The sequence below is a fragment of the Myiozetetes cayanensis genome, unplaced genomic scaffold, assembly GCF_022539395.1.
Source record: "Myiozetetes cayanensis isolate MyiCay16 unplaced genomic scaffold, myiCay2020 scf10, whole genome shotgun sequence".
NCBI lineage: Eukaryota > Metazoa > Chordata > Aves > Passeriformes > Tyrannidae > Myiozetetes > Myiozetetes cayanensis.
Window position 1 is genome coordinate 28206970 of NW_026086605.1, and position 14467 is coordinate 28221436.

Below are 14467 nucleotides of genomic sequence, written 5' to 3' on the forward strand. Positions count from 1 at the left end.
TGGTGCTTTTAAGTGAATTAAACCTCTTTATCCTGAGCCCGAGTTACAGGAGGAGTGTTACGTTCCATAGCAACATAATTATGTACTTACAGTGCATAAATATTGGCATTACTTGACTTGCAAATTATGGGTGTGAAGCATACGTGAGTAACATCTGCAAAAGTTTGTTTGCAGCTGTTTACGATTTTAATTCAACTGGTTGGATGACTCTTGCTCTAGCATGTAAGTTTGGGAGCTCTGGATACGCCCACCTGCAGGCCCCTTTGAGCTTAGTTCCCCTTCTGTGATGAAATTAATTCTCTATTTATCAGGCAAAACCCTGTAAGGTAGGCAAGAAATTTTTAGTTGCTGTGGTCCAAATCTACTCAGACTAAAGACTTGAAAATAGAGACCATAAAAATTACTTCCTGAGATTTCTTGCTCCTGCTCCTCTCACGACTGATTTTAGCTGGAGTCAGGAAATAAAGAAAATCAGTTTTTGTAGGAATACTCTGGGACGGTTTCCAGTGGTCTTACGCAAAATATCTCTCTCTAAATAGGAACCTGGAAAAAAACCAACTTTAAAGTGAGATAGAACTAGTCTATCCCCAAATTTCAGTTAAAGTGTATTTCCCTTAACTACTCACTTCCCTTAACTTTTGCAATGAGAATTGAATGTTTAATAATGAATATAAGCTAGCTTAATTTTTTTTTCTTACTCTCCTGTGTTGCAATGCCTGGAGAAATTTCTCTAAATTCACTTGTTGAAGTCTTAAGCTCTAGAAAACCTGTCTGGTTTTTGACTCCGTGCATCCCCACATGTACACAGTGAATGGGAATACATGAATGTGGTTTTTTTCTTCCTCTTGTTGTGCACACGTGGGGTTGTACAGGAAAAAGTATGGGAAGACCTCTTTGCCACTAACTTGATTATCATGGTGTTTGCTTCAGGCCACTCAAGTACTGACCATGGAGTTTCCTGTGTGTGCTGGTTTGGGCTGGGGTAGAGTTACTTTTCTTTAGAGTAGCTCTTATGGGGCCTTTTGGAATTGTGCTGAAAATGGTATTCAGAATTCAAGGATGGTTTTGTTATTGCTGAGCAGAGCTTACACGGAGTCAAGGACTTCTTAGCTCCTCACCCCACCCCACCGGTGAGGAGGCTGGGAGTGCATAAGAGCTGGGAGGGGACACAGCCCGGACAGCTGACTCCAACTAACCCAGAGGAAAATTCCATACCATGTGACATTGTGCTCAGCAATATGAAGAACTGGGGAAGAAGGGGAGACACGTTTGGAGTGATGGTGTTTGTCTTCCCAAGTAACTGTGAGGTGTGGTGGAGCCCTGCTTTCCTGGGGATGGCTGAACACCTGCCTGCCCACGGGAAGTAGTGAATAAGCTCTGGGTTTTGTTTTGCTCACAGTGATGACTTTTTCTTCCCCTGTTAAACTGTCTTTTACCTCGACCCGTGAGCTTCCTCTCTTCGACCCTTCCAGTTCTCTCCTCCATCCCACCCAGGGGCTGAGTGAGCGATTGGCTGGGTGGGGCTTAGTTGCTGGCTGGGGTTAAACCACGACAGTCGTTTTTGGCACCCAGTATAAGGCTCAAAGGGTTGGAGGTAATGACAGATTTGATTGGGATGTGCTAGATCAAATTTATAGCTGTTGTTGCTGTTTAGCTATTAATTGACAGGCAGCTGTGCTTGCCTTACTGTGTCAGAGCCCAGTGCTCCTTGGTGGCTGCTTTTTGCTTTTGCTGCTTGCTGTGCCTGAGAACATTTTGATAACAGTGCTTTTAGCAATTGTGTTGCTTGAGGTCTATTCCACTAGTGTGGAATGCATCCATCAGGAAAAGCTGAGATCTTCTTGGATTATGCATTAACAAACAGCGACCAAAAAAACCCCAACCCCAAACCTAACAAAACCCCATCTGCTACACGGGCTGGTTTTGCTTAAAACAATAAAAATACTGACAGAAGCATTTGGTTATGGGTGCTTTTACTCTCATTTTGCACCACCTGCTCGTTCCTGTTTTCTCACTCCTTGAGTTTCCCAGCTCAGGGAATTGTGGATTACTAAAAAAATAACTCACTAAAAAGGAAACATTTAACATAAATCTCAGTCCAGTTCACTGGGAGACTGTTAGCAATTGTATCTACTCAGTTGAGGAACCCAAGAAGAGAGATTAAGTCATCTTAACCTGGTTAAGTCAACACTGCAACTGAGAAATGCTCACTAAACACAGCCGGCGTTAGCAGGATTACACGCAGTACTTTGATCAAGTGACATTAGAAGAGTTAGTCATGACAGTAGAGTCGAACACATGAATGAAATCATTGCTGAATTCAGACATGGCTTAGCCAACAGACTGCTGCTAACTCTGTATCCAAGAAAAAAACTTGGTCTAGTCATAACCCTGTAACTATTTATCGCTTTTCATGTTTTATCGAAGTTTTAAGAATTCCTTCTGTACCCAACAAAGTACAGAAATGTGTGCAGGATTTCCAAGTGTTGTTTTTAGTCAGGTCACTTGGAAGGAAATGTTAAATCGCTGCTCTGTAAAGAGCACTTATTTCCAATTACCAAATGCTGAAATTTTTTTTTCCGTTCTGTGTGACTTCTGTCTGATCTACAACTAGTCCATAGTTTGTTATTTAATTGCATCTTTCTTGTCCTATAGGCAGGTTTTTTCCGTGAGTAGGTTATTTTCCTTGAGTTGCCGTACTCCTGGTATAAATTTTAGGCACTGTGAGAAACTTTCAATACTTGAAAATAAAACTTACATGTGATCCTGTTGTTCCTAGTAGAATTTGCAGTGCTGCAAATGTACATGCAGTAATGCACGTGTTAAGGGTATAACCAGGGAGATCTTTTACAGGTTGATGGGACCTTTTTCCACTGCTGACTGGAAGGAACTATAAATACCGGTTCAAAACAAATGCAGTGTCGAAGTTAACTGGAAGTTCAAGATGAAATGCTTATACCCGATCTTTGGAAGTGTTTTGAAATTGAAGAAGTACAAACCCATGCCTGGCTCTGGGTTGGCTGCGCGGTCTGATGGCTAATGTGACACTGACGTGTGCGTGGGAGGGGACAGAAACTAGGCTGAGCTGTGGTCTGTAGTTTTCCACTTAGCTCGTGTTATACTTTACAGTAGATGTTTATCAAAGACATCCTGCAAGTAACATTTCTTTTTGCTGGCCTGCAAATGAATCAGCGTTTCCCTGACTTAAATTTTTAAAGATTTTTCTTCGTTTTTTCATCTTTATAGGTTTAGTATATGTGAAGATTAGTCTCTCCTAAGTGCATGACCCTTTGTGGTTTTGCTTATTTATTTTTCCATCGCTTATTTTAAGTAAATAGTCCTGAGGAAGCAGGAATGGAGTCAGAATTCTGAAGTTTTGCTCTATCAGTCATAACCCTTTTCATTATTTATTGGTAGGATCAGAGTAGACTGGCCAGAGCTAATTTGAAAAAGCACTGCTTGTCTTCATCTTGCATAACCTTTAGGAAAAGAGTGCCCTACTGAAAGGATGAACAGTTGTAATAAAGCGTTTTTATCAGCGATAAATTAACTGCTGATAATTAAGCATATTGAGCTGCTATTGGCATCCTAATTTAAAAAGTCAAAACCGCATGTTTTTAATAGGAAGGATTATGAGTTGGCATACGCTGTTCTGACTGTGCTGGGGAGTCAAAGCTGAATGGCGACAATGGAAATATCCTGAGAAATCTCTGGCTGGTGTCAGTTGAGCTGAGCCCGCGGTCGGTCTGTCAGCGGGGCTGACAAACAGTGCTGGCCAGGGCTGACAACCTGTGACTGCATGTTGCTGCTTCTGCACTGCATTCCTTTCATTTGCTGGTTGGTGCTTCTGGCAGATCATTTGCCCAGTCCTGAACTGAAGTGGTTTTTGTGGGTTTTTTTGTACAAATACTATTTGTTGGAATGATACACGAGAGATGAGCTGTTCTAAGCGCCAGCCAATTATAAACTGCTTGTGTGTTGTAAGCATCTTTTATGTTGCTGAAATAAAAATCAATTTCAAAAAAGGGTAAAATATGACAAAAGGTAAGAATAAATCTTTTTATCAAATAGTTGATTTGTTAAAAAACACAACTTCATATTGATACTGTTATTTCACCTAACCTTTACAAAACCAAATTCTTCTGTAAGCATATTTATTTAGTACTGGCTTCCAAATGCTTACCATGTAGGCATTTTTTAATTATTATTAATGTAAATAGACCAAAACAAATTCTTAATGTTTCAGCTAGTAAGCAGGATACTAATGAGGACTGGCAGGTTTTTAGATTAGTCACCTAAATTGAAGAGTGAAGTAGCCACTGTAATTTTACTGAATTCAGTTGGGATGCAACACCTTGAAACCATTTCAGAATGAAAGCAAATGCCTGGAGTTGTTCTCCTAACTTCAAGGTAATCATTTGATTCTGATCAAAATTATTTTCTTCCCACTCCTTCTTATTAAACAGTGGGGAACAGGGTGTGTTCTGGTAGATGCTGAGATACTTCAACCTGGCAAAACTGTTTCCTCCATGTGCAGCTGTTGGGTAGAACTGTGGCAGCAGCGTTCTTGGAAGTGCTTGTCTTCTCTGCAGTGCCAACAGAGCTGTTACCAGCTTTGACTGAGAAGGTGGGGATGCAAAGTGCAACATAGAGGTAACAAACAGGCTTAGCTCTCATGGAGACAAGAGGAAAAAATGAAAAATAAGTGTGGAAATCCTTCTTCCTCTATGTGTACTTAGGCTTTTCAGGAAGTAGAAAAATCAAGTTGAATGGAAAATGTTTAATGTCACAGTGGAAACTTGGCGTTTTATATTTCCAGCTCCTACTGACGTTAGCTCTTAGGCAAGAAGCAAAGATGCATTAAAATATTTTTGAAACTAAATTCTCTCTTGCATCCTCACATTCCCTGCACACACACGCCTCCCCACCCCCCGAGTTTTGTAGTTCCCCGTAATTAACTCAGTGTTTTAGTAATTTGGCAATCAGGATAGCTGAGTAGGATAAATGTTACATTGCACAAGGCCTCAGTCCTGTAGGAAGTTCTCAAATGGGAAAGACACTCAAAGAGATTAAAATATACCAGATTCATCTGCCAGAGGAAGCTTAATTTATATGCAGATGAATATGCAAAATTGTCTTCCCAGCTCCTGTGTACTGTATGAGTATGGTTGGTTCACTCAGCTCTGTCTGTGACTTGATGTACGTGAGAGAATTGCACAGTGCAACACGAGCATGTCGTGAGGGTGAAATGGTTGAGGGCCCAGTGTCCTCATTATACCCATTTCAAAGTTTTTACTTTGGGTTAGCTTTATTCTGACCTGATTCAGGCAATGCCCAGTAACAACTGCCATGGGGTAGGTGCTCTCTGGAGGAGCATCTCAAGTTTGATTTTTTTGGGAGGGAATCAGGTAAGTGTACTCAGCTTCTGATGCAAACCCCAGTGTTGCAACTGAGGACATCTGGGGGATTCATTTGGACGGTGTTCTACTGATCCAAATGGAAATGCTTGTGTGGGTGTATGCACGCCCTTGCCATGTGCCCTCTGGAATTTCATTGCATTTACAATTTTGTAAGGCTTTGCTCCTAGTAGATTGATACACTTTGGGTAGATTACAATTAACGAGGGGGGAGGGTGAGGTGTAGGGGAAGTGGGTATCTGCATCTGTGGTGTCTCTCTCCCTTTAGCAACCAAGAGGGCAGGAATTTTGTCTGAATGATTTGTACTAGGATATGTTTTTGCCAGTGCAGTTTCTTGCAGGTGGATACAGGTTTTTCTTTTCTCGTGATTGAATCGTTCTGTGTCCAGTAGTGTGCTGATATGTCTAAACTATGGTACCCTGTCCCTTTCAGTTAGACTTAACACAGGTTTCAGGCCGAGTTAATGGCCATAACCATATGGCCTCTGCTTCTGAGCTGACCAGTTTTGAGTACACTGAGTGCAAGCAGCGTACAGAACACCATCAGTTATTTGTTAGACAGTTCATCTCATGTTTATCAAACTATCCTGTTTCTTCAAGTTCAGTTTTCATATTTCACTTGGGCGTTTGACCCATTGTCTTGTGCCCTGTGGGCCTCCTTTTGAGCTTCAAGGAGGAAAAAACGTTTTGCAGTTCTTCACAAGTTTAAGGCAGGCAAAGCTGCACTGACATTTTTTTCCTCTGCTCTTTGTGTTTGCTGCTGATACTCTTCCACCTTGTCGGACTAAGAGCTTGTAGTTGTCTGGCTATATGTGTATGTAGTGTCTTTTGTGTTTAAATGGTATAGCTATCACAGTTAAATGATCCATGGCACTCAGAGGTGACTTACTGGCACTAATCTGGTACTGTGATCCAGGTCATGGAGATTTGGTTCACATTTTGAACACTGGAAAAGTGACTTGGTCCTGGTTTGCTTCCGGTCTTAAACTGCTGTTGGAAACTGCTATCTTACTGGAACCTAAATTAACTTTTTTTTCTGTTCTATGGCTCAGCCTGTGCTGAATGGATACTCCATCTTGCTGTTTGGAAGCGCGATTTCTCTTTCATTGCTCTGAATGATGTTCATTCCTCTCACTGTTCAGAGAAACAGCCCATTATCAATAGGTCTGTGCTGCATAACATGCTTGTTACCTTTCTCCTGTTCAAAGTGAGATATGCAGGACAGGGTAGTACTCTTAATGATTATGAATACTGAATAGTAAATCATAGATTTCCTTTATTGGGGTTTTTTTTGGAACTTGTAGTTTTGACAAGCATCTGGCATACAGTGTTACTGAATGCACTTCAGATATAAATAATGCATTTATCAGGATATCTGTTAAAAATATTCTTGGGTTTTCTTTTGCCATTGTCTTCTTCCTTGGAAAGCATTCTTGCCTGCAAATAGATGCTGTCTTTCTCGTTTTGCTCGTATTTTCTGTGTGACTCATATCCATGGCTCTTATTTTCTGCTATTCTTACATCTGTGAATGGCAGGCAGTGCTGCATCAGTATGTGCAGAGTGCCAGCTCTTGAAAATTTCAGCGTGGAGGCTTTCAGGGATGGGAGGTTAAGCATGACCCATAGTTGATGCCATTTGGAGATGATCTTATAAAAGTGACAGCTCTGTGCATTTTGTAAAATCCCTGGCATTAGTTCTGGTTTTCCATCTCCACTGACCCCCGAAGAACCACATGCAGAGTCCCACAGTACCATATGCTTTATACCCTCCCTGGAATATTTGCACTCCTTCAGACATGTATCTCTGTGTAAGCAGCTGTCAGTTCTGTACATATGAAAAAGGAAACTCCTCTGCTATTCAGCAGAAGCTCTTACAGCTGATTAATATTGCAGAACTTATTTGCCTTAAGAACACAGAATTCAAAGGAGTGATGCACTTGAACTTGCATCTATTCTAAGTTAATCTTGAGAGAAGAACCTATTAAAGAAAAGTCTGCATTATTTGAATAATTGCAGTGTTCTTTAAGAGAAAGTAAGTCAGTTTCTTAAATCACTGCTGCTTAAATATCAGTGTTGCTTCTTCAGGGATGCTTGTTACCACAAACATTTGAGTTGCCTTAAAAAATCACCACCAGAACCGAACCAACCAACCAACCTCTTTGCTTCTGTGATCAAGCACTTCTGAAAAGTTTTTCTTCACTAGCATTCACGTGATCTTTGATGCTTTTCCTCCCTTCAGTTCTGTCACACGATAATCCAGAGCAAGTCTACACAGAGCTCACTGGTTGGTCAGTGTTGGCACAGTTTCTTTGCAGTTGTTTGGGAAATTCATCTTGAATTTTGCATTGCAAGGGACAACGTGAAGGTCCCTTTAAGCAGTGGTTGTAAAGGAGGGATATATTTGTCATGTCGAAGTCCGTGTGAGTAGTAAGAGAGGCTCTAAAGTCTCTGCATAATGTGTTGGAACTGATTAGAACATATTTCTTTGGAAAGCAGTGTTGGATTTTTGCAGGTGTGTTTGGAGGTAGAGCTGTGTGCAGTCACACAGGGAAGCAGGAAATATTACTGGGAAGGCATGGAATCACAGGCCTAATCACTTTTTTAGATCAATTCTGATCTAAAGTGGAAGATACCACAAGGGATGGTGGCTAAAACTAACCTAAACTACCTAAACCCATAGGTAGTAATTATTACTATTTCCAAATACACTTTGATTCTGTTACAGGAGAGCTATTAAATGAAGATGTCCTTGTTTCTCAGAGCAAGCATTTATTGGTGGCATTGCTTGTTTTCTTACATAAACTGTAGCTTTTTTTTTTCCTACATTGCACTGGTAATGCTTAAGCAAGCTGCAAAGTGCCAGGTCACAAAACACTTTGGGATGCCCTAGCTTTTGGTTCAGTAAGGGATTAAGGAAAATCAGGGGAAGAAAAGCCCATTTTTGACTGTTAAATAAAAAGCATGCCATCTTTGGAAGCCTCTGAGCCCTGAGTATTTAGAAAGAATTTGTTTTTATCTGTTTGCCCTGCTGAACTCTTTCCTACGCATCAGCTGTTGCTCTCTGCTCCCCTGATGCTGTGTGGACCTTTTGATTGCGCTGGCACAGCTGTTTGTGTGCTTTGTTCTTGCTCCAGACCGGAGCAGTGGCCTCGCTTGCTGTGGCTGTGCCTCTGTGTGTGTGTGAGAGCAGCAGAGGTGCTCAGCGTGGAAAAGCCAAGGTTGCAGGCACGGCTGTTGCGTGGTCAGCAAGGGCCTGTCCCGGCTGCTGCCTTGCTAAGACAAGCTCCAGTGGCACTGTGACTCTGCTCCCCCTGTGCCTGCCACGGGTTGTGTTTGGCTCCTCGTGGAGCACAAAAGTGTGAAGAACAAGGAATGTGCAGGCAGAGGCTTTGTGTCCCAAGCATGGTGTGCTTTTTTCCCGGAACTTCATACAAGTCCTGCGGCAGAGCCTGCGTGGGTCTGTGCCCCATTGTTTCTGCGTGGAGCTAAAAGAATGCCACGGATGTAGGATCCTGTTGTGTGGGTTGCATCGCCCTTCAGCGTCTCATGCTGGGTGTGCTGAGCCTGACACTGCTGTTGCAGGGACCTGAAAAGCTTCTGTGCTGCGTGGTGCTCCCAGACAGGAAATTCAGGAATATTAATATATTAGTATCCTTTAAGCAGGAATAGAATACTGCTTGAGACTATAACTGAGATTTGGGACTCTTAATAACGAATATCCTATGCTAACAGGACTTCTGGCAGCTGTAATGCAGTACACTGCTGTCAGAATTGTAGTACTTAAGCTTCCCTGCAAGATTAAGAATTATTATGCATCAGCTGAAACTGATATTAAATATACAGGCTGGATGGAAAATGGATTGAGAGCAGCCCTGAGGAGGACTTGGGAAGCTTGACGTGAGCTGGCAACGTGCACTTGCAGCCCAGAAAGCCAGTTGTGTCCTGGACTGCATCAAAAGTGGGGCCAGCAGATCGAGGGAGGGGATTCTCCCCTCTACTCCACTGTCATGAGACCCCACCTGGAGCACTGCGTCCCAGCACAAGGACATGGATCTGTAGAAATCAGTCCAGAGGAGGTCACAAAGATGATGAGAGGGCTGGCATAGCTCAAATATGAAGATGGCTGAGAGTGCTATGGTTGTTGAGCCTGGAGAAGAGAAGACTCCAAGGACACCTTAGAGCACCTTTCCACTACCTAAAGGGGCCTACAAGAAAGCTGGAGAGGGCATTTTTATAAGCACATGTAGAAACAGGGCAGGGAGTGATGGCTTCAAACTGAGAGAGAGAAGATGTCTCTGCCCATGGCAGGGGATTTGGAATTAGAGGATTTTTAAGGTCCCTTCCAATTCAACCTAAACCAGTCTGTGATTCTATGATATGCTGAACATCCGTGCAGGTTACTGACAGAGTGTGTTAATTCCTTGAACTATCCCATATACCAGGATAGGGCACAGAAACTTACAGCCTCCCTTCCCAATCTGAAATAGACACTGAGATAAATTGTGGAACAGTCGTGAGTAATACAAGAAATAAAAAGTGTCTAAAAAATACTCAGTGGTTCTTTTCCATTACAGACATCTGTGAAACTTGCATCTTTCTTCATTTAAGAAAACATCTTTGTTACTAAGTCGTCCTTCCTTTTGTTCACTGAAGACCCTGAGTCAGATTGTGGGTAAAAATTTGCTGCTCTGAAATGTATAGGAGAAAATAGTTAACTTCTTAACCATTTTTTCATTGGTCAACTTTTTTCAAATAAGCATCTGTGTGGCACAGTCTTCCTATTTGTGGGCCCTGGTGTCCTCTTGTAACTGTAGCAGCATGAAATGAACCTGGTTTCTCAGTATAACTTTTTGAGCTGAATAAATATTGTTTAAAAGAGCTTCCTTGGAAAAATTGATGAAGCTTAATAACTACTGTATGCACGTTGCTGAATGGTAAATGAGCACTGCTTTAAAAACATAACTTAACAATCCATCTAAGTTATTGTCTCCTGACCATGTCAAAGGACACTATAGGAGGGAAAACCTCAAATGATTTAGTGCTTGACAGGTCTTTCAGGCCCTGAAACTCATGGCGGTTTTCATTCTGCTTGCAAACCTCATAGAGGCTTTCATTCTGCTTATGTTCCTTGAAATTTTGTTAGTCAGGGCTTTCTCTTGTGAAGAATGGAAGGATGCAGCACAGTAGAGTTTTACTCTACAGTAATACAGAAACCCATGAGCTACAAAATCTGCTTTGTAGCTTTTGACATGCCAGAACCTTGTTACGCTTCACGGAGTGGCATTCACCGCCTGGCTGCTGCTGCTGGGCTTGCCTCTCACAGCCCCTCTGTGGGCTGCACTTGAGCTGTGTTTGGGTTAAACACTTGAAACATGATATTTTGACAGAAAAATATTTTTATTGCCTGACTTCTTCTTTTTCGAAATTATTTTTTCCTGTTTAAGTGCTGTAGAGTGCTGTGAGGAGGCAGGTGATTACACAGTTTATTCCATACGTGGCTTGTTGGGAAATTGTGAAAATTGCAATGGTGTATTAGTCTGGAATATTGTTATGCAAATAGATTGATAAACTCAAGTGCTAGAAATATAGTCTGTCTTTGCTTTCCCTAAGAATTATATTATGTTTCCCAGAAATTCAAGGACAGTAAATGTCGATGCATTTTGATTTGCCTTGACACATTTTTCGGCAAGACAAAAAGAAAAGGCTTCTTAATTTATTAATATGGATTACGGCATTTCATTTGACTGTTTTTATTCCTCAGAGCATCAAAGTCTGTATCAGTTCTGCATTTTGATTCTAAACTAGTCGTATTTCTACTGACATAATGTTTGCCAACATGTTTTTTTCCCCAGAGCTGTCTGGTTTTGTCTATAGGAAGGTTGCAGACCTTTTGCCTTTGAATAAATTTTAAAGATTAAACAACTGAAAAATTCTTTAAATATGTACATATCATATCTTTTGCCATTTGGGTGGGTCTGTATGTCTTTCAAACCATCAGATGCTTCACAGTCTGGTTTTCTGATATATATATATATATATATATGATGAGAACTTGTGTTGCTAGGAATACAGAAGGGGGAAAAATGAAGCTCATTTTCCTTGTTTGGCTACATTATTGCTACAGTAGTTTAGGAAGTGTACAGTGACTACTGGTAATTAACTTAAAAAATAACTTTTATTTTTCTTTTTCAGTCTCCCACAAAAGCTGTGTATAATGCTAGACACTGGAACCAGCCAGAATCAGAGGCTCTGCCAGCACCACCAGCTTTGAAAACTCCCAGTGTCCCAGTAAGTAGACTGTTGTTTTTTTCTCAAGTTTACTAAATCTCCTCTTAAGATTCACTGATTTATATTTAAAAACAAACAAAAAAACCAAAAAACTCTTGTTACCTGGTAATGTCACAGTAATTCAGAATGAAGTCCACTTTGTGATGTGAGCCATTGGGTATTTGCTAGAAAAGACATTGTCAGTGAAAATACTGTAGAATGGAATCTTCCATATCACTTCAATATACAGCTACCAAAAAATACTTCAAGTTATGACCACAGAAATCAGCAAATTGCAGATCAAAAAGGAGAAACTTAAAGAGAGAGTTAATTTGTTTTTCCTTTCTAATGGACTGATGTCAGTTGCTGACTTGAGGTTTTTAGATACTGTGAAAGAAACATTTTCTGTGTACAGTCAGAAATACTAATAGGAACATATTGGATATAAGCATGCCTACAAAAAACAGACAAGAGGTGAGAACCATTCTAGAAGTTGTTTGTTCAAAAGTCAGTGATTGTTTTGAGGCTCAAAGTAATTGTGTTTTAACTCTTTTTGAGACCCTGATAATCCAGGGTCTTGGGCTTTTGTGTGTAGCTGTTGTTACTGATTATGCTAAAAGAGCATTGTACATTGTCTGTAAACTTCATTTCATTTGGTGCCTTGCTGGCAGTACTTGCCTGAGAACAGAAAATCAGAAAGTAGATCTTTTTTGCTGTGACAAGTCTTCAGCTTCTGTTGTTGTCACCAGTTTGTGGTGAGGTTTTTCTTTCTTTTGATGTCTTTTTATTGTTTTTTTTTTTTTTTTTTAATTCTACCTCTGTGTGTAGTGTTCTGATACTGCCAGTCTGGTTTGTGGTAGGTTTTAATTGCTTGCTCACAGTACTCTGAACAACCTTCCTTGGATGGTAACTGCACGGCCTGGAAAATGCAGATGACTCATTTGAAAATAACAATATCTGCTAGAGTTTGAGGACAGAAATTTCAGCCCTAGGTTTTTCATAAACCCCTTTCTCAATTTAAATTATGTACATTTGAACTGAAGCTTTTGTTGCTTACTGAACCTTTGTTTTGATACTGATTTTTGTGTAGTACTCTGATAGCTGACTTAAAGGCAGATTTTGTCTGAGTCTTCTCAGACAGACTTTGAATATAACTTCAGGCCAGGAAAATGTCTGGATCATTCATTCAGACAGGCACTTTTGTCTTCTCTCAGACTTCCCCTTTGTAACTGCAACCATCAAAGTATTAATTCAGGAACATGGCAGAGGTTTGGCTGAACAAACCAGTTAGGGGAATTTGTATCTGCTCCTCAGGTTAAGATGTACCTCTGGAGTTACTTCAGTCACTTTTAAACCTTGATTTACATGGCTGTAAATTACATGTGTTAAAAACTGCAAGGTAAATGAGCCTTAATCCAAATATTCACTGGTAGTTCCTGTGCAGATGATCCTGCCTCTTTAATTTCTGTATAAATCTGTTACCTGAAGACTGGCATAAATTTGTCTCAGGTTTATGGTGGGAAACCCACAGCAAGTCAGCTGCTTATGCCAAGTACTCTCTCTTCTGGCCTCTCCAACCTCCCTTGGAACTGGCTATGAAGGGGCAGCCATTGACCAAGACTTGGATGAGTTAGTTCAGTGGATCTCATGTGTTCACAGGCTGATAAGATCAGAGTCCTGCAGTAGGTGCTCTAAACCAGCTTTTCAGGGTGGTTTATTAGCGTTTTGCCACGTTGTCTGAGTGGATACTGAAATGCCACACACTGACAGAGGCAGAGTGTAAAGAATACTCCATTAATAGAGCAGCTTGTTTTGGCTTCTCTTTTATTTTTGACTGTCAATGTACAATGCACAAGAAGGCTTCCTCTTCAGCTGCCCTCTGGAGAGAGTAACAGTTCATGCCTCCCCTATGCCTGCATGCTCATTCTATTTTTTCAGTCACACGTTAAAAATATTCTCATTTTTCTACGTAAGGAAACTAAGTACATGATGTTACTGAGAGATTGAGGGTAAGTAAACGACCACTGGCATTGGCACTACACTGAGAATTTGGCATTTGGAGGTCTGTTTCCTGTATGCCTTGTTTTCTGTAGCTTGTCTTCATATCTGAATTTGTGCCAAAGTAGTAATCTGAAGATAAGCTGACACTGAAGCTTACAGTAGCCTCAAACTAATACAGCAAAGTAGGTTGAGGAGAAACCTGTAATACTTACCTGAGATGTCTGGAAACCTGTCAGTAGTTATTCTAGACCTAACATCAAGTTCTCTCCTGCCTGTTGTAAGTTCAGAACAGGTTTTGCTGTATTTTGTGCTATGATATGTTGTTCCTGACATAGTTAACAGCAGGAATAGGAATAAGGCTCATGTACAGAGGATACCATGAATTTACAAGAGCATGCTGTACCTATTTGAGGCATGCACCATGCCTCTCACTTCTCTGTGTGGCATTTTTTATGGGGCTACAAACTTTAACTGTTTTTGAACACTGAATTTGCTTGGTTTACTTACCCTAAAGCTTAAGGAACCAGTATAAAAGACTTTTTTTTTTGTCGTCTTATTTTTTTAGTTTCAGAATTCTACTGGAGCTTTCTTGATACTTAGAAATGTTTTTTGGTTTTTGTGTGATTTTTTTTTTTTTTTTAATTTAAGCATAGGTACATTATCCCACAGCTTAGGTACATCTTGGTAGTGTAAGGCAAGGACTAAATAGTCCCAAAATGTGAGTTTGACAATTGCACACCTGTACTGTTTCCTGATGTATTAGTGTATGTTTACGTGCTCAA

General features: G+C 40.7%; 1 protein-coding gene across 9 annotated transcripts in view; it reads left to right on the top strand.

Moving 5' to 3' along the window:
- The window catches only part of WAPL (WAPL cohesin release factor), a 135470-nt gene that overhangs the window by 97081 nt on the left and 23922 nt on the right, over positions 1 to 14467 (top strand). For all 9 annotated transcript variants that reach the window (XM_050305520.1, XM_050305525.1, XM_050305522.1 and 6 more), the window contains one exon: positions 11610 to 11705. In XM_050305520.1, the coding sequence (XP_050161477.1) occupies positions 11610 to 11705 (96 nt within the window). The remainder of the gene's footprint in view (positions 1 to 11609; positions 11706 to 14467) is intronic.